Raw genomic sequence first — 19994 nt, 5'->3', positions numbered from 1 at the left:
TGCATTGTCTGATACAAACACAAGGGACATTTTGCATAACTACACTTAAAGACCATCATACACACCGAATTTGACCTTCATAGCTTGAATGGTTTATTTTGATACAAAAATGAATGGTTACCATGGCAACACATTTTCCTTAAACTAACACATTGGTGTCTTGCAAAACTACACTTCTAGATCATGATACATACTAAATTTGACTTTAATTGCTTGAATGATGGAAAAGTATTTCGATCTGCAGGGTTTTGGTAAAATTGTGGTTACCATGGCAACGGTTTGTGTGACAAACACAAAAATTATGTGTTCCACATCTATACCTCAGGGCCATAATGCCTACCAAATTTGGTTTCAATTGCTTGAAAACTGTGGAAGAAGTTCACTCCACAGGATTTAAAAAAAAAATGTGGTTACCATGGCAACACATTGTCCGATACAAATACAAAGGACATTTTGCAAAACTACACTTAAAGAGCATCATACACACCAAATTTTACCTTCATAGATTAAATGATTCAATTTGATACAAAAATGAGTGGTTACCACGGCAACACATTTTTCTTATAGTATTAACACATTGGTGTCTTGCATAACTACACCTCCCGATCATCATACATACTAAATTTGACCTTAATTGCTTGAATGATGTGGAAGTTATTCAATCCACAAGGTTTTGGTAAAATTATGGTTACCATGGCAACGCTTTGTCCGACAAACACAAAAATTATGTGTTCCACATCTATGCCTCAAGGCCATAATGCCTACCAAATTTGATTTCAATTGCTTTAAAACTGTGGAAGTTGTTCACTTAACAAGATTTTAAAAAAAAAACCATGTGGTTACCATGGCAACGCTTTGTCAAGTACAAACACAACAAGTGTCTTGCATAACTACACCTATAGATCATCACAGATACCAATTTTGAAATTGATTGCTTAAATACTATGGAAGTTATTCAATCCACAAGGTTTTGTTAAATTATGGTTACCATGGCAACGCATTAGAATTGTCCGACAAACACAAAAAACATGTCTTGCACATCTACACCTCAATATCATCATTTACCCTAAGTTTCATTGAAAGATAATATAAAGTTTTGGTACCTCAAAAGTTTCCCTGAGTTTCCTTGTCTTAGTTTGTGTTTCAGGTTCAAGTACCTTTCATAACTAACACTGTGAGACTTACTCGCCCCAAAGTGCTCTCATGTCTTAGTAATCATGCAATAATGGTTTCGTACAATACGTGTATATTGATTGTCTCGGTACCGCGTCGAGTCAAACTAACGGCTCATTCGAATTTTTCAGAGCCCGCTCTGCTCTGGTACAAAACCATTATTGCATGATTACTAAGACATGAGAGCACTTTGGGGCGAGTAATTCTCACAGTGTTAGTTATAATTATGAAAGGTACTTTAACCTGAAACACAAACTAAGACAAGGAAACTCAGGGAAACTTTTGAGGTGCCAAAACTTTATTATCTTTAAATTGCTTCAAAACTGTAGGAGGAGTTCGCGATGCAAGATTTTGCAACAGACCGACTGACCGACCGCCCATCCGCCCGACCGCCCGCCCGACCAACATCACGGTGATTCCTATATACATGTACCCCCTTCACACTGTACATGTGGCGGGGGTATAAAAAACAAATAGAGCTTTAAATGTCAAAGGGCACTTATCCCAAACACATAGTTATGTGGATTCAGCGATTGCAAAATAGTAGACAGTACAGTGTGAGGGAAATCAGACAATCTGTTAAGAAGTTGTGAATATATTACAAGCTTTGATTAAATGCCTGTGCTATCATCACTGGGTACAAAGGCTACAGCAATTCATGATGTCACATTAGTGGAATGATGTAGAGAAAATAGACAGAAATTCCATGAAATTTAATCTTATTACAAAGAGTACACATCCACTTTTTACTGACTTTTGATTGGGTAATTTTATCATCCCCACCTTGTGAAGGAGGGGAGCCCAAGTGTTGTTTTTCTGTATTATGCTAAATAAGTGAAAAATAAATATGTGGATTTCACTTGCTATTTTCTTTACAATGCTTCTCTATTGTGACATAGAAGTCTTCTTTTCCAACAATGGTAGCACCAAAGCTTTAAAAATGAATAATTATCTAACAGATTGTTTGATATTTTTCCCCTCAAATTTCATTGATGTGTTTCACCAAGATTGCTGCATCCACTGAATCCACATATTGGGGGGGGGGGGGGGGGGGGGGTGTAATTCCCCTTTAAGGAAATATAACTTTCTCAATATTCCACACTATTTGTTCCATAAATCAGTCAGTACTTAGATCTAGACCTAAATGGAACTGATAAACTTGAATCGTATGTCAGCATTTTATAAACAATACACAATAAAACACTGTACATACTGACTAGACATTTAAAAAGGATATACAATGGTCTCTTCTGGATAGGTAATTTTTCCTGAGATCACAAAAGGTTGTTCCGATCCTCTGCCTGTTATCCACACTGGATAATCACTCTCAAAGCGGGTTGTCACTGAAGCAGAAAAACAATATGAAAATGTGGTTGTAACATAAGAGAGAGAGAGAGAGAGAGAGAGAGAGAAGAGAGAAAGAGAGACGGCGGAGGGGAGGTATAAATATAAAAGACATTAGGTTTAGTTGTTCAGTGTGGAGAATAGATTGGTGTGACAAGAGACACAGCAGTATATTTCAAGCTGCAAATTAAGACAACTTCCGGCACTTCATGAAGTGTTTTATTCGGAAATTTGTCAGACAAATTTGCTCTCAGCCAATCAGATGCAAGGATTTCAGTAGCTTACAACAATTTGTCAGAATAACTACTTAAAAACAAGAAATGTCGCTATGGCGACTGATATGCCTCCGCCATAATACATGGTTCTCCTAATAGGCCTATACAACAATGTCTTGACAATGTGTGATGACAGTTTCACATAATTGACAAAATATCAAAATGACAGGTTTGTCACAAATGTGTCAAATGTTCACTTCCCTTGAACTAAGTTCCATTAAGATACCTCAAACCATTTGCAAGATATGGAGAAACAAGAGACCCGCGGGTCACGCGCTCACCTGAGTATCGCAATTTCACCTTCCACGCATTCTTGCACACTCTTATCTGAGAACATTGGAAACTTAGGTCTGCATATGGATCCCCCCTCAACTCGGGGGGGGGGGGGGGGGGCAGGCAGCCCTGGATTTGCAATGAACAAACTCGGAACTAAAGTCATCAATGTACAAACTCATGGTATTAACTTTGCTTTATCATTTCTGGTTCTAGAGCAGAAGATTTTAAATATTCCTTAATGTGTGGGGGGGGGGGGGTGGGACCCCTAGGGGCCTCTCAAGAGGGACATGGTGCCCATTTGAAGGAATTGAGAATCTATCCCCATAGGGATGTTACCTGCTAAGTTTGGTCAAAATTCATCATGAGGTTTTTCAAGAAGAAGATGATCATGTACAATTCAGGCTCCATTACAACTGTAGGACTTCTCCCCATCCCTCTCATGGGTCCCAAGGGGGGTGGGGGGGGGGGGGGCACCCCTGATTCCGCCAACCCCATGAACAAACTTGAAACTACAGTCATCAATGTACTAACTAATAGTATCATCTAAGCCCTATCACTTCTGGTTCTAGAGAAGATTTTTAAAGGTTCCTTAATTTTAGAGGGTTTGGGCCCCCTGGGGACCCCCCAGGTGGGCCATGGTGCCCATTTGAACAAATTGAGATCCTATCCCCCTAGGGATGCTACCTACCAAGTTTGGCTAAAATCAGACATGGCGATCTCAAAGTGAAGATGAAAATGTACAATTTAGGCCCCATTAAGACACCTTCCCACCCCCCTCCCCTGGGTCCCAAGGGGGGCACCCCTGATTCCCCCATGAACAAACTTGAAACTACAGTCATCAATGTACTTACTCATAGTATCAATTAAGCCCTATCAATTCTGGTTCTAGAGAAGAAGATTTTTAAAGATTCCTTAATTTTAGTGTGTTTGGGCCCCCCCTGGGGCCCCCCAGGTGGGCCATGGTGCCCATTTGAACAAATTGAGATCCTATCCCCCTAGGGATGCTACCTGCCAAGTTTGGTGAAAATCGGTCATGGGGTTCTCAAGAAGAAGATGAAAATGTAAAAAGTTTACGCACGACGGACGACGCACGACGGACGACGCACGACGGACGACGCACGAAGAGCGATCGCAATAGCTCACTTGAGCCTTTGGCTCAGGTGAGCTAAAAAGTGAAATATTACCATTTTCACTCGACCTTTGACCTTTGACCTCATGACCCAAAACTCTCTCTGGAGAATCTTTGGTTGGTAGTTCATGTATGCATTAATTTTCAAGAAAATACCTTTAGGCATTACATATGGAGGAAATGGCCTTGACCTTTTTGACCTTTGACCTTGAGCATGTGCACCCAAAAGTTGATAGGCACAACTTCACCCATTCATACATACTGTAAAAGTGGAAATGTTCGCGCATTTCGCGCAGCCAGAAACTATCACGAAAATAAAAGCACACAAACATTTTTGCTTGCCATATGTTCCTGTAGTTGATGTCTTGACACTGCGGAATTACGTGTAAAAACATGTGAAACTCTTCTTATCTGGCCGAGCGCGAAAATCAGTCATGCGAAAATATCCACTTTTACAGAGACTCCAACTCTCCCATTTCGACGGGATATCTCCCGCCGAAAGCCCATTTTTGCAAAATCTCCCGTTCTCCCGTTTGAGATTTGATTTCTCCCGCCCTGGCTCTGTGTCTCCCGGTGGAAAGGATTTCTTACTTTTTGCTATCGTATGTTGAAAAAATAAGCCTTAGATAGCACCAGAGAACATCTAGAACCCTAGGAACTTCGCGCTTCGCACACATCAACTTGGAGTCTCCCGTTTACTAGGGGTTTCGGGCGGGAGAATCTCCAGATCAGAAGGTGCTTGGGATTGGAGTCTCTGCTTTTACAGTATGCATGCCAAGTTTCATTAGGAAACCTCAGACAGTTTTTTAGTTACGCTGTCCACAAAATTGATTACGGACGGATGGACGGAAGGACGGACGGACAACCCGAAAAAACATACTGCCTCCAGCGACACTTCGTGGCGGAGGCATAAAAAAATATCTGACAAAATGCTTCATGAAATTCCCCCCCTGGTGCATCCTGGCTGTCTTCACATCTTAAGCACCTGATACACTTTTATATCCTACCTATTCATGTTTTGGCAGCATTTGCCAATACAGATTGTTGTAATATTCACCAGTGCACTGTACCTGTTCTGAGTTCTGAGTCTTGGACATATTTCACAAAAAGACAGGGAAGAGAACAGTTATAATTTCAGTCACACACAAACTTATAAAAAATGTCATTTGAATCATTATATGTAGTCCTATACACATCAAACAAACATAACTGAAGGCATTCATTCCCACCTATATCAAGGAATATTGTGCAAAGGGAAACATCAATAAAATCAGAGTGTTTGTGTCCATTTTATCAATGGGGACTTACCATTTCTTTCTTGATATGATGAGAATATGTTTGAGAAAGAGTAATCTTCTGCAAACACACTGTCAGAATTGATGATAGGAACCTGCCATGTAAATAGGTACATACACATAAACACTGGTATCAAGTGCACAGAAACTCATCAAGAAGTAAATGCCATAATCAAATTGCTCTTGATGTTCACCTAGGTCATTCATGAAAAACTATTGAAAATACACAAAGAATGCACTATCATAAAAGCCACATGATATCTATACAATACATTGGGATTTGAATGATTTGAAATTGATAAATCAAACAAGTCATGGGATGTCATTTGGTTTCCTTTTACAGTGCACTGTGACACAATCACAGCAGTTATCTGTTATGCCTCTCCTTTGTCACGGTGTGTTAACCCGTTGAGGACGGGCTGATTTTGCTACAACACGCATTTCCCATAGACACCTGCCCGAGCTTACTCGAGACTCATCCTCAATGGCCCAAATTCACGAAGATGGTACAAATGAAACCAAGGTTTAAACCATTCACAAAAACCATGGAGCGCCAAGTGTCGCATGAAATATTTCGTTACGAAATCGGTCATTTCGTCGACGAAATGACAACATTTTGTAACTAAATGAACGTTTCGTCCACGAAATGATAATTTCGTTAAAGAAACAGTCATTTTGTCGACGAAATGACCAATTTCGTAACGAAATGTGACCCGCTACGACAAAATGATCCTAAAGTCGGGCGAGGTCGATTATTTGAAAATTGCATGATATAATCCCCTAATCTTTCTGCTTTGAATTGATATATAACACATTTTATAAAAAATAATTGGCTGCGGAGATATCGATGTTTAAAACAGAGCATGTCGAGACGTCTGGAAAATCACTGTTTCGAGAAGAGCGCCTGAAAAGTCTTCCTTTCTACGCAATTGCGATCAAGGGACACGCAAGTCAGTTTTCACCTCTGGACAATAGAAGGTAAGCCCTAGCAACCCCCGAAGAGTTCATTCAAGCACATCAGCGTCGGCGGTCTCCTCACCAACCAATCAGTGACCAGGATATGAGAAGCGGCTGAGCATAGCGCACCCCGCCCGCACGCACCAGTCGACTGGGCAGTGTGCGAGCTTCACGCTTCCGTTAACAGCAAGCAGCAAACTGACCAATGAGATCACTCTGGTCGTTGTTAGGGGCGGAACCTATTTGTGGCGCTCAATCCAAATTTTCGAACCAGTTCCTGCTTCGTTGAAACGCCAAAAAACATGGCCCAGAAAAACGCTGATATTTTTGGTCTTCCCTTTGATCATTTTGCTTCAAAATTTTGACAGATGATAGAAGACATGTTAGACTCCAATAATATATCAAAATCAGAAAATCGTAAGTTTTGACCAATTTTAATGCTCCGACTTCAAACTCGATTTTCACGGCTTCGACCGTGCGCGAATTTAGGACCTTTTTGTTGTAGCGGGTCACAAATATTCCATGTGACAATTGGCGCTTCATGGTTTTTGTCCATGGTTTAAACCATGGTTTCATTTGTACCACCTTCGTGAATTCGGGCCAATGGGTTAAAAGGTTGCCCATTGGTCTGGCACTGACACAACTCTCGCATGAGAACACAATGTTCCCAAACCAAGTTTCCTTGTGTTTTGATAATCAATGGCATCAAAGTAACTGAAATCAAACTGATGACATATAAAACTATTGCATTCCTTTGTTTCAATGGAGGTGCAATGTAGTAGTTTAAGACCAAACTTCTTTAGGCGTGGTCTTCACAGATCAATGGAAGCTTACATCGTATCTGGTGTCAAGGCCTTTGTGGGCAAGAGGCTGTCGTAATCTCAGCTTGAGATCCCCATCTGCGTTAAGCTGGGCTCCTGACATCGCGGACGAATGGCTTATGTACGCCATGGCTTCCATGCGGAGTTCGCTGAATCTCTGCACATATGTGAAAGAATACAACATGCATTACATTTCTATTTAAAATGGCAATGGCTAATTTTGAAATCAGTCTTATACTTGGGTGACAGTATCAAGGAAAAATTACAGAATCTGAGTCACACTGTGCTTTTAGGGAGGTTACATAAATAGAACTCTTTGGAAAAAAACCACTGACATTCTCATGTAATCAGTATATGCCATAATTCCCTCAGAATTGAGGAAATTAATGGTTTCATTTAAGCATTTAGTGAAAAGTCTGTAGATAAAAATAATTGTTGACCCTTCATGCACCCATGAGGTGTCTGTCAGTTTCAATGTCCTAATAATCTAGTGTGATATTTACAAAGTACTTGGAGAGTTCAAAAGACTTTGCATTTGACTCTAGAAAGTGGAAACACAATATAAGAAAAAGAAAAGAAATCTGTCAAGATCAATCTATATATGATGAACAATGATTGCATGACTGTAAGAAAATAAGATCAATCTACAATGTGCTGCTGGACATTAATGTGGCAAGCTAATGGTCAACAGTTTACCACACCATACAAAATTTAATGCCTTTCAATTTTTCAATGTACAAAGTGGCTCATTCAAATTGATTAACATGACCTACAGCGTAAGAGGTAGATACAATATTCACTCTGCTATCAACGATGTATTCTTTCACATATTGGTCATGGTAACATACAATTATATGAATTACTGAATCTTCCTCTCATCAGCAGCAACTTGATGTTTCAGTAAAAAAGAAAGAGCATCAAATCTAAAATATAGTGCTTTCAATGCTACTATATCAAATTGCTCAAGCTTTGTTAATATCATATACAAGTTTGTAGCTGGAACATTTTGGACAGATTCAGAGAGATTTGAAAAGCTCTGAAGGAATTTTCTTTGAACATAAAAGACAGTGAAAAACAAAAACATAAAACATTACCATCTGTTATCAATTGTGTGACTTGGCACTTCATATATTCCCAACATGAAATATTAACAAAACATTAATATTCATTATCAAATCAAAACCGAGATGGTCCCCCTCCCAACAAAAATAGTACCGGTACTGATGATAATACACCCCACAGACAAAAATATTCGTTTTCCACTTGTGAGAAAATTTGTTACTTGATATTTCAACTCTTAATCAATCTTTTAGGGTATTGTCATTTCTTAAGTTCCATCACATTAGAATTGTCTCTCACAGAGAGAAAGGGAAATTTTACTTGAGCCTGCTCTGGAAGTGTTGCCTAATCTTTCACTTACATATAATCTGTAGTCAAAGATGAAGATGACTTGAACTCCATGGACATTCTCTGAACCCAGGATTGGCATCTCAATGGAAAACTGGAAGTTATCATTCCTTCCATCTCTGTTGGTGTCTTCCTCCCTGGACTGAAATGGTGATAAGAGCCATCACACTACATTGCATCTGCTGATCATAAAATTTGTCAATCAATAGACATTTGAGTCACTAGCAAAATACTGTGTAAGCTGTTATTTTTGCATACAGTTATTTTTGCGAATGAGGAGGTCACAGACATTTTTGCAAGATTTTTTTATTGTTGTTGCTTTTTTTGTGTGATTTTGACACCAATGCTATCATAAGGGCACTAATGTCAGTAAGTTGGAGATATTTCATCATGTTAATAAATTTGCGGTCCAACGGTGATTCGCAAAGTTGGCAAAAATCAACCCTTGTGAAAATACCAGCTTTCACAACATGATACCATGTAGCAAGACATGCATAGGAGAGAACAATATAAAATTTTCTTTTTTCAAACATCTCCAAAGGATAATTAATGAATATGAGTATATATGTAAAATAAAGTTGGAAGGGTGGACACGCGCATAAATGCTAGAGGAAAGAACATTAAAACCTAGAGCACTTAACTTTCCTCAGTGATAAGGCAGACAAGGATGACTGTACCATCACACACATGAGGTACATGCAAATTATGCATGTAAAATATGATGGTCTTCTTGAATTTTTTACTGTATTTTATTTATTTATTTTTTTTGCTGGCATGCAACATCCATGATACTAACAAATGCCTGTTATTGTACTCCACGTAAACATAACCAAATAAGCCATTAAATAAGACATATATTTCATTCAAGGTGAACACAGCTGCATTGTGTACAATTCTTCCAACGATCATTCAGTGAGAACAAATATTTTACTTCTTACATATCAAATAGGTAAGGTTGTTTTCTAAGCATGTGGACACAGAGAATATGAGACAATGACTGGTACTTGGTAGATTCATCTAGTTAGTATTTAATTTTTCTATAATATATTATCATACCTTAATCAGTGGTATTCTCAGATTTGCTTGCTCCAGCAGATTGAAGTTTTTATATGTGCTCCAAGTGACATAGCTGTTCTCTGATCCTGTATGCACGACCAATAGGATTTGGTGCTTAAACTTCACATCAGGCTGTTCACGATAGAATGCCTGTTTGATCCAAAATCCTGTATTATTGCACAAACAAGGAAACAAGCAGCAAGCCAAAATAAAAATGAACAACAAAAATAAGAATACTATGGATTGAAAACTGCAAAATGCAGGTTATGTTTAAAAGATTGAATATCACATTTGGATATAACAAAGGCAGATGGATGGAGGGAACCTATTACATTAAAGAAACTACAAAATGTACATATGCAATATAAATGCATGTTGACTGATTGTTATTTCATGGTAACTCTCAACAGCACTTGTGTGACCAAATGAATATGTCAATGGACTATTAATTTTGTTAAAATTTTTTCCATTATTTTTCTTCAGATATCTTGGATATATGCCCACCCATAAAACCAAGAAAGAAAAAAGTCTAAACCAAGATTCTGTCAATGATATTACTACCTGTCAATCATTAGAAGGGGGTTCACACATACACAAATTAGCAGGTTAAAAGATCAAGATTTTTTACCCGCTAGCAAAGTCAAGTTTTTCTAATGTGTGTTCACAAAAAAAACCCCACATATTAGCAAGATCAGCAGCGCAATGAACCAATCCCCCTTATCAGCAACCAGCCCGAATGCAATATGCCCCAGGGTCACACCCCCCTATAACTGCGACCAGCCCCAACACGCAGTGTTGGGGCTGCGCATTGTAGCAGACATGATCATGACAGGCGAAGTATAGCGCCTAAAAATCAATATGAAATCGCAAAAATTCCGCAATATGAAGACTTACAGGTGAAGATGTAATGTTGAAGACTGACTGCGTTCAACTTTTGGTTCTGGTAATAGTCCCTTTCTGCTCGGTTTGATGAGTTAAATGCGACTCGGTCGAGAGGAACTCGGGAGAACTACATCTTATACAGTAAATGGATTTGAGATTTGTGCGCATGCGCTGGCAATCAAGTCGTGTAGCTTTGTGGCAAGGCCTTATCATACTGTTGGCAAACCCTCTCGCTGTATATTGCGTTGCTTTCTGGGTGGGTGCGCGCGCGCACGCATTGTCAGAAGGCTAAACGCATTGCGACTCCGCCAGCACATGAATATTTACGTGCGCAGTGTACTGCATACTGATTTCGAAAATGGTGAATGGGATGGGGAGCTAGGACTACGGACCCGTATATGGCCGTGAAAAAAACGTTTTTTCAAGATCATTGGACCAATGTGAACAAGAACAAGGTGAACGAAGGGTATTAATTAGATAAGAATCTTATGTATACTATAAAAGTACGTTTTTTCCTCGTGATATTCGAAACCTACGGAGGTGCGAAAATCTGTGACAGACTGTGTAGGTTTTTCAAGCTTACCGATATAGCACTCTATTGACTCAGGACGCTCCCACAGTGTGTAACTGTGTATACGGAGCGTCCCGCGGTTAACCCCCCTATAGATCTATCTCTTCTTCTTCTTCTTCTTCTTCCAGGTAGAGTGCAGCTTCAAGTTTTGAAGATTATCCCACTGTGAAATGTGTGTGAGTGTGTGGACCCTCACACACATCTAAGACATCTATTTCTTAAGCAATACAACATCCTTTCAATATAATGTTATTATACTTATGTGCTGGTTTCTGTAGCGTTTGACTGTTTTAATAATTTTTTCAACTGAATTCACTTTTCATTAGGTACAGGTACAGGTACAGGTACAGGTTAGACCTGCGTCATGTCAGTGACAGTGAATGTTCCTCCTCCTTTTTTCTGAGTTGCATCCTCTGCTCTGACCACTGTTCTGTAAACTGATGGAGTGATATATGATTAAATTTAGATTCTATAATTATAGGTTCAGACCTAACGTTAGACAGAAAGATCTATCTGTCCGGAGGAGTCTTTCATTTTTTTGACGTTGGGATCCGTGAAGCCAAACGCAGTCTCTGCGGAACATATCCCCAACGACCAGATACAGACCGATTTTGCGGTCAAGTTCAGACCCTATCTAGATCTATATACTAAGACCTAGTCCCTGGCTAGACCTCTTTAGTCTTAGGTCTAGAGTCTAGTCCTACTCCAACCGCACGCACCAGCGACCCCAACACATCACTGACATCTACTTACAGCGCCCCACGCCGGAGTTTTCAAATCTCATTCGTGATTAGTCAGTGTGTACAAGAATCAGCCTGAGAATCTGCTACCTACTTAGAACCCGATAACTACTCTCTGACGTCGAACGCCTACTCGCCTAGCCCTAGGGAGTCAATCGAACGAGGAGAGTACTAGTAAATTAACCTTTACGACGAGTGGGTGCAGGGCCAGTACAGTAGGAGAGCCAGCCAGGGCAGGGACCAGGGACCGGGTGCAGCAGCTGCCGCGCAACTGGTGTAGGATTTCGTAGGAAATGCTAGTGTAATGTAGGGCCTTCTAGCCTGTCTGGCTAGAGTTTTACAAAAATGACCTAGAATAGATCTAGAACGTAGAAGCCTAATTACGAAAAATAGATCTCGTACAGTGTAGTAGATCTAGACTAGATCTAGAGACACTAGATACTAGTAGATCTAACCCCCGTTATGTGAACAGCGCGCGACGCGTCGTTTTACGAAGACAGCACAATTTCCGGTATGTGGGGCTACACAATTTAAAGGTAGTTTACATTCATTGACATCAACAATTCATAGATCTACACCAGTGCCAGTGGGGTTCCATTACTCACCTTCACTTCGATAAGCCAGTAAAAGTGGAGGGATGACTGTAAAAAGAAAGGCAGCTATGGTGAAAAAGGTTGCTTTGGTGCAAATACTGGCTTTGTACCTCGATTGCAAAGGGCTCGAATACAACTCAAAGACCGCCATTTTCCAACGCTGTCGGCTGCTATGGAATTTAGCCTTAAGAAAAAGTAATGAAATCCTGAAACCTGAAAAACGCTCAGTGTAATATATCTCAACATCAGAAATATTGATTGACTCTGAATATGGCTTTATTTATAGTTATAACTGAGGATCAAGTTGATGAGCTTTAGAAATCAGTTCTACTTTATTGTCAATTTGGATAAACGAACTCAATAGTCAAATTGGCAACTAATCAGTCAGCTGACTGAAATAAACAATGACGACATATCATGACACGGAAGTAATGAGTGTGTTATAAACATAGAGGGAATCGTAATTGATGGAACAGCAAGGGAAGGATCACGTAGTTTTCAGGTGCAAGGTACTAATAAAGTGAAGAAGGGCGTCAGGTAATCGTTGGTAGAAACGAGGACAGTAGTTTGTGCATAAATATCCAAGAGCTGAGATTATTTTCGAGATTAAGATCATCAAATCGTCGGTGTGTTGGTGTAGACTGTGATTAGTGTAAAATAGTCAGTCCTAATAGCGCACCGCGCCGCGCCGGGAACCAACGGAACGAGTATCGAATTGTCAGCCATTCCTAATGAAAATGAAGTGGGATTTCAAGGAAGAACATACTGAAGGTAAATTTTATAGGCTACAGCATTGACTAGTAGTGACAGTGTAAAAGTTTATTTGTACGCATAACAGCGTAAACCTGTGTAAAAATATGAGCCAGAGCAACTGAAAGGGAAGAGGGGTGGAGAGAGAGCTCGAGAGAGCTAGAGAGAGGGAGCTCATATCAGGATGCAGAAATGAGCAGTGGAAGTAGGGACACTACTACTCCTCAGTAGTCTAACACTGTATAATGTAATCTATTTAGTACCCTAGGGTACCAAATGAAAATTCATAATTTTGTTGATTTTTTTTTTTCAGCGCTGTACCCTGTCACCTGCCACCTGACCTGGGTTACCAAAATGCATGTGTACATTTATAAACAATTCTTAATAAACTTATTTGTTATTCCACAATTTTTTTTTTTTTTTTTTTGGTTTCTGATTATATGCTACATGTACAATTAAATGAATGCAAATAATAACTTTTTTTTTTCTCATTTACATGCTCTGTTGTACTCTTCACTGTTTAAAAGTTGACATGGAAGGAAAATCGACATCGTGATCAGGTGATTGTTAAATATTGCCACGCTGAGTTTTATATGGCAACGCTTATGATGAGAAAATGGTCACCATGACAACCTTGTACAACATACATATAATCGTGGTATATTAGATTATGATTCTCTCTTTTTTTTTTTTTACATCTAGTTTACTTCCCAGTTTCTTGTAGTTTTAATAACTCTGTGAAATGATAGCTAGAGATCAATACAGTTTGAGGCTCTAAAGCATGTCTTGTGCGAGGAATGTACTGCAATACTCATTTGTTTGAGTAATTTGATGCAAAATACGGAAAAAAAAGTAAACTGCAACTTGTTTGTTTTGTCTTGGTCACTTGTCTTCAGATCATCGAACATCGGAGTCATCAAAGATTCGATCCAAGTATCCTGATAGAATACCAGTCATTGTTCAAAAAGCACCCAAGTCTCAAATTCCAGACATTGATAAGAGGAAATTCTTGGTTCCAGCTGACATTACTGTTGCACAGTTTATGTGGATCATCCGCAAAAGGATACAACTACCAGCTGAGAAGGCCATATTTTTGTTTGTTGACAGAGTACTCCCAGTTTCAAGGTAATTCATCATTCCATTCATTTCAGTTCAATTCACCTCAATTCAAGTTAAAGCTATTAAGCTACCATTCACATGGATCACACACTGTGCATATTTTCCTGTTTCTGTGAGGTTTACACTGTAGTTTCTGTTTGGAGCACTAAGCTATAAATTTCTTTTACACTGTAGACCACAGAGACTCCAACCCAAAGCACCTTTTGATCTGGAGATTCTCCCGCCTGAAACCCCTAGCAAACGGGAGATTCCAAGTTGATGTGTGCAAAGCGCGAAATTCCCAGGGTTCTAGATGCTCTCTGGTGCTATCTAAGGCTTATTGTCCCCGCCGAACGAGTTCGAGCAGGGGACTATGAAACGGGCTCCGTACGTGTGTGTGTCCGTGTGTCCGTCCGTCCGTGTGTCCGTGTGTGCATCCGTGTGTCCGTCCGTGTGTGATCAAAATCTTCAATTTGCTACTTCTCTGTCATTTATGAGCCAATTTTGATTCTGTTTGCTTTATATGATAGCACTACATGGGAGCTTTGAAACTTCTACACAGAATTTCAGTCGTGACCTTTGACCTTGACCTTTGACCTATATTGTACATTTTGCTACAAAATGCTACTCCTTCGCCATTTCTAACCCGATTTCGATTCCGTTTGCTTTATGTGATGGCGCTCGGTGAGGGCTTCAAAACTTCTACACAGAATTTTGACTTTTGACTTCTTTGACCTTTGACCTTGATTTTTGACCTGTATTGTACATTTTGCTACAAAATGCTACTCCTCCGCCATTTCTAACCCGATTTCGATTCCGTTTGCTTTATGTGATGGCACTAGGTGAGGGCTTCAAAACTTCTACACAGAATTTTGACCTTTGACTTCTTTGACCTTTGACCTTGATTTTTTGACCTATATTGTACATTTTGCTACAAAATGCTACTCCTTCGCCATTTCTAACCCGATTTCGATTCTGTTTGCTTTATGTGATGGCATTAGGTGAGGGCTTCAAAACTTCTACACAGAATTTTGACCTTTGACTTCTTTGACCTTTGACCTTGATTTTTTGACCTGTATTGTACATTTTGCTACAAAATTCTACTCCTTCGCCATTTCTAACCCGATTTCGATTCCGTTTGCTTTATGTGATGGCACTAGGTGAGGGCTTCAACACTTCTACACAGAATTTTGACCTTTGACCTTGATTTTTTACCTATATTGCACATTTTGTTACAAAATGCTACTTCCGGCGGGGACATATTACGCACCGCGTAATTTCTACTTTTCCTTGTTTTTTCAACATGCGATAGCAATAAGTAAGAAATCCTTTCCAACAGGAGACACAGAGCCAGGGCGGAAGAAATTAAATCATTTACAAGCGGGAGAATGGGAGATTTTGCTAAAATGATTTTTCGGCGGGAGATCTCCCGTCAAAAATGGGAGAGTTGGAGTCTCTGAGACCAGCCCAGGTTAAATTCAATGTGTTGTTATACAGTAGTGTGTGTGTGTTTGTGTGTTTGTGGGGGGGGGGGGGGAGGGGGGGGGGAAGGGGGATGAGGAGGAGGGAGGGGGAGGGGGGACAATGTTGGAGAAATCACCAGCCACCACCATCATTTTGCGTGTGTTAAAAGAAACAAAAGATGATTAGGAAATGTATGCATGGTTGAACAAAAAGCAAAATTCTTATATGATTGGAGCTATCCACAGTGTACATATGTATGATTGGAGCTACAGTGTATGTGTCCAGGCACATATAAAGCTGTCGATGTAACTTGCCTTTCTTTTTTATTAGCATCCAAATAATTCCTCAAACTTGACCAAATTGTAAGCTAGCCAGCCAACTCCCGCATATAACCAATTTGCCTGAGTTCAGTTGTTCTGGAAAGCAACAGTCGGTGATTCAAGCAAGATTAGGGTGATTAGGTAATCTCCACTCATTGGAATAGCAATCAGTTTCCAATCATCTGTGCCACTTGGTGAAGAAAGCACATAATGTTCTTAGATTAATAAAGAAAGAACAGTCAGGACATTCACCTGACATTTGATAATAATGCACTATTGGAAAGCTTGTTGAAAAAACAAACAAACAAACAAACAAACAAACTTGATCAGAATGGGTCTGCAGTGTTCAATGCATGAAACACAGGTGTGCATACATATCAATTATGTAAAATGCTGCACACTGGCACTGGTCCGGCAGTCTAGACCGGTAAATAAAAATCACTGTTGGACCAGCAGCTTTCTCAGTAATGGACAAGTAAAAACTGGAAAAACTGGGTGCCTACTGGTCTGACCAGGTCTGACTGGCTTCAGTAGAAAAAAGGGTGTATTGTGCAGCCCTGGTATGAATGTGTAGGCCCAACTCACTATTATTATGCAAATACTTTATGGGGTAATGCATGCACTTGTAGGCTTTCCACACAAAATGGTGGATACCCAGTCTATAGGCCAATCTCTTTACATGTAGACAGGTTTGACTACCCATTACAGGTTGTATTTAAAGTGTGTACATTGTATAATTGCAGGATTCTAAAATACTATAGATGGGAAAGGGGTCAGTAAGGAAGTTCTTGGTCTGTCATCATGAATAGATTCATAATTCATTGACTTCTGAAACCAATGTATAATTTTTTTTTTTTGTGGATAATGTACAAGAATGAACTCGGTGTGCAACTTTCGTTAATGGTGATCAATAGAGAACTTTCATCTGGCACTGCCATCGCAAACTGCTCTCAAGTGTAGGGATGTTACCATTGCGTAAAAATTCCAAGAGGTTAGCAAATAGGAGATAAAGTCTCTCTAGAGAGGACATACATTGTAGTACACACAGTGTACAGTTAAATTTGAAATTTTTGCTCATTTCATGCAATCAGAAACTCGTATGAAAATAAAAACATGCAAATATTTTGGCTTGCAATGTGTTTCAATAGTTGATGTCTTGATTCTGTGGAATTAGAAACATACGAAACTCTTTTCACCCAGACAAGTGCGAAAAATTGCTTTAAGTTTGGAAATATTCACTTTTACAGTGTCTTGATGGTCACGAGCTGATATTGACCTTTTAGTTTAGAATTGTGAGTCTAGTGTGCAAATGTAGTCATAACAGAACATGATGAGTAATCCAGTGAGATTATGAGAATGGAGGAAATGACAAGCTGTGTAATCACAAATATCTTTGCTTAAAGGGGAAACAACCACAAGGGACATACATACATGTATGACCATGAGACTATGAATGGTGGATTGAAAAAGGAAGTCATGATCGTGGGTGGGAAATTTGAGATGGGCTGGTGGGTGTTCTGACTGAACTCGACTGGTTTGTTGTGTACACATCTGCTTCATTTCCATGACATCCTGTCCGGTGTAGTGTGAGAGAAACTGGTGTGAAATAGTTCTGTAACACTCTAAAAGCTGTGCCAGTTTTATCTTTCAATGTAGCTTTATATAGAAAAAAGAGCTACATTGTATGATTATAATCACACATTTTCCTCGAGATATATTAGCCTCCAAATTTTAAACCCATTTGAGTCGTTTCGAGTAATTCAGAAGAACACTTAACTCTTTGCATGTGCCACATTCACAAGCCTGACTCAGTCGATGGCGTGCCAAGTTCGCATACTCTGCTCAATGCACAGACCCACCCAAACTGATCTACATTGTATAGATAAATCGCCAAATGTCCTCTGCACAATTTCAGAATTTCTAGCAATTTCATTCCTGCCACATATACATGTATGTAGCTTGCATTTTATGTGGTGATTGAATATCAAGAACAGTTCCCTGGATTTGCAAGTAAGTTTCTGTCACTGTTTTGTGTGCAAAAGTCACGTCTACAGTATTGTAGCTGTACTTGAAAGAAAAACAATCATAGATTTGTCATACAATTTATGCCATTTGAGCAAAGAGTTGCATTTACCATACAGGTTTGCTCATTACATGTCCAGGGTAACAAAAATCTTCAAAAGTTACAAATAGATATGAAAAATGGAAGGTCTTCCCAATGCATGACTGTGTTGCTGTCTCAGAATAATGTGGCACAGGGCGTTTGCACCCTGGCATATACAGAGTTAAAGTTGAAGTTGGCTTTACAATGTCACTGTGAATTGTCTGAATTATCTTCTTGTGTTCACCTTTTCTAAAAATTTATTGTTGATGTATTCATGCTTAATTGTCAGTATTTCAAGACAAACAATGTACACAATATTGAATGTACGAACGTCAAACTCTGAAAAAATAGTGAAATGCTGCAAGTAATGCAATACCAAAAGCAATAAGAAAATCAAACAACAAACTTGTGTGAATTAACATTTTGTGTACATAGATGATTGATAGTAAAGACAATGAGATACAAAATGGAAGAGTCAGGAGCCTTGTGAAAAGTAAAATGCTTGTTGGGAATGGGTTCCTGTTGTAGGAGAGAGAGAGAGAGAACAAAAAAAAATGAGAAAGACAGAGAAAAAGATAATGTTTACAGAATTACTGTACTTCAGGGACTCACAAGATTCATATCATGCTACAATAATGATAGTTGGTTATGATGATAGTACAGAGGCAATACTTTAGTTACCTACGTATAGCAGTAACGGCAGAGATAGTTTCATCAATATCAGACATGCACAAAAAAGTATCATGCGTCACATCAATGATTTTCTTCTTTTCTTTTTGTTAACAACAGACACTGTGAGTAACATAAAAACAATCAGTGGGATGCAAATGGGATATGGATGAGGTTATTGCCTTTCAGGACTGTAAAATAGTCAATTATCTACTAGACTTTCACTTTGATATGACAATCATTATCGCTCTTTCTGTTTCTGTGTGAAATTTAATCGTGACATATGTAATTTGACTGTTTCCCTGAAGTGGTAGAAATGATAGTAGTTTTTCCTGACCATGAAGGGTGAGAGAAATTATGTTAATTGCATGCAAACATCACTTACAAGTAATGTAACATGTGAAACGTAGACAATTATGCATATTCATGTACATACATGTATATGATACATTTTAAGTATGTTCACATGTGTAATTATTATGAATATTGTGAAAATTTGTCAATTTCATTAACATTGCTTTCTTGCAGTATTTATGTGGTTGTTGTTTTTTAACCTATTGAGGACGGGCTGATTTCACTACAACATGCATTTCCCATAGATCCTTGCCCGAGTATACTGAGGACTTGTCCTAAACAGGTTAATAGGAAAAAGTGTGGTTTATACATGTACATACACTAGCTCTGCACAAGACATAATACATCTTGATTGATGCAAGTCTAACAGCATTTGTTGTTTGTGTGTGCGTCTATTTCTCCCCTGCAGCTCCACAATGGGTTCCGTCTATCAAGATCACAGAGATGCCGATGGATTCCTCTACGTCGCCTACAGTGGAGAAAACACTTTTGGCGCCCACTGAGTACAGCTGAACAACACTTGTGGACACTACAAAGTATACACGGCTAGCCAAATTTTTTTTGTTTGTCATTGGTGGTGCATAAAATGCAACAAACTGAATCAGGATGAAATGTTTTAGGCACTGGACATACTTAGTGATCAGTATTTGGGTTTGTGTTGTTCTGATGAAAGTCAGTATGTACCACTGATGACACTTTTCCTCTTTATTTTGCCT

At 39.2% G+C, this 19994-nt stretch overlaps 2 protein-coding genes across 2 annotated transcripts; one reads left to right on the top strand and one right to left on the bottom strand.

Moving 5' to 3' along the window:
• Positions 1 to 2412: 2412 nt before the first annotated feature.
• Positions 2413 to 12670, bottom strand: LOC139713345 (transmembrane protein 231-like; the record flags this gene model as incomplete). The annotated part of the gene is made up of 6 exons (XM_071625088.1): positions 12532 to 12670; positions 9734 to 9900; positions 8691 to 8819; positions 7284 to 7427; positions 5506 to 5587; positions 2413 to 2516 (listed from the first exon to the last, which is right to left on the bottom strand). Coding segments are annotated over exons 1-6 (765 nt in total), but the record flags the coding sequence as incomplete, so codon positions are not given.
• A 501-nt stretch (positions 12671 to 13171) lies between these two features.
• Positions 13172 to 19994, top strand: LOC139713346 (gamma-aminobutyric acid receptor-associated protein-like 2). Its single transcript, XM_071625089.1, has 3 exons — positions 13172 to 13290; positions 14166 to 14394; positions 19688 to 19994. The coding sequence occupies exons 1-3, from the start codon at positions 13251 to 13253 to the stop codon at positions 19779 to 19781; spliced, it is 363 nt and encodes a 120-aa protein (XP_071481190.1). The 5' UTR covers positions 13172 to 13250; the 3' UTR covers positions 19782 to 19994.

Source organism: Diadema antillarum, unplaced genomic scaffold (assembly GCF_040938485.1).
Source record: "Diadema antillarum isolate AM-2024a unplaced genomic scaffold, OU_Dant_1.0 seq00001950_RagTag, whole genome shotgun sequence".
Classification (NCBI taxonomy): Eukaryota; Metazoa; Echinodermata; class Echinoidea; order Diadematoida; family Diadematidae; genus Diadema; species Diadema antillarum.
The sequence above is the reverse complement of the archived record's forward strand: the minus strand, read 5'-3'. Positions and strand labels throughout refer to the sequence as shown.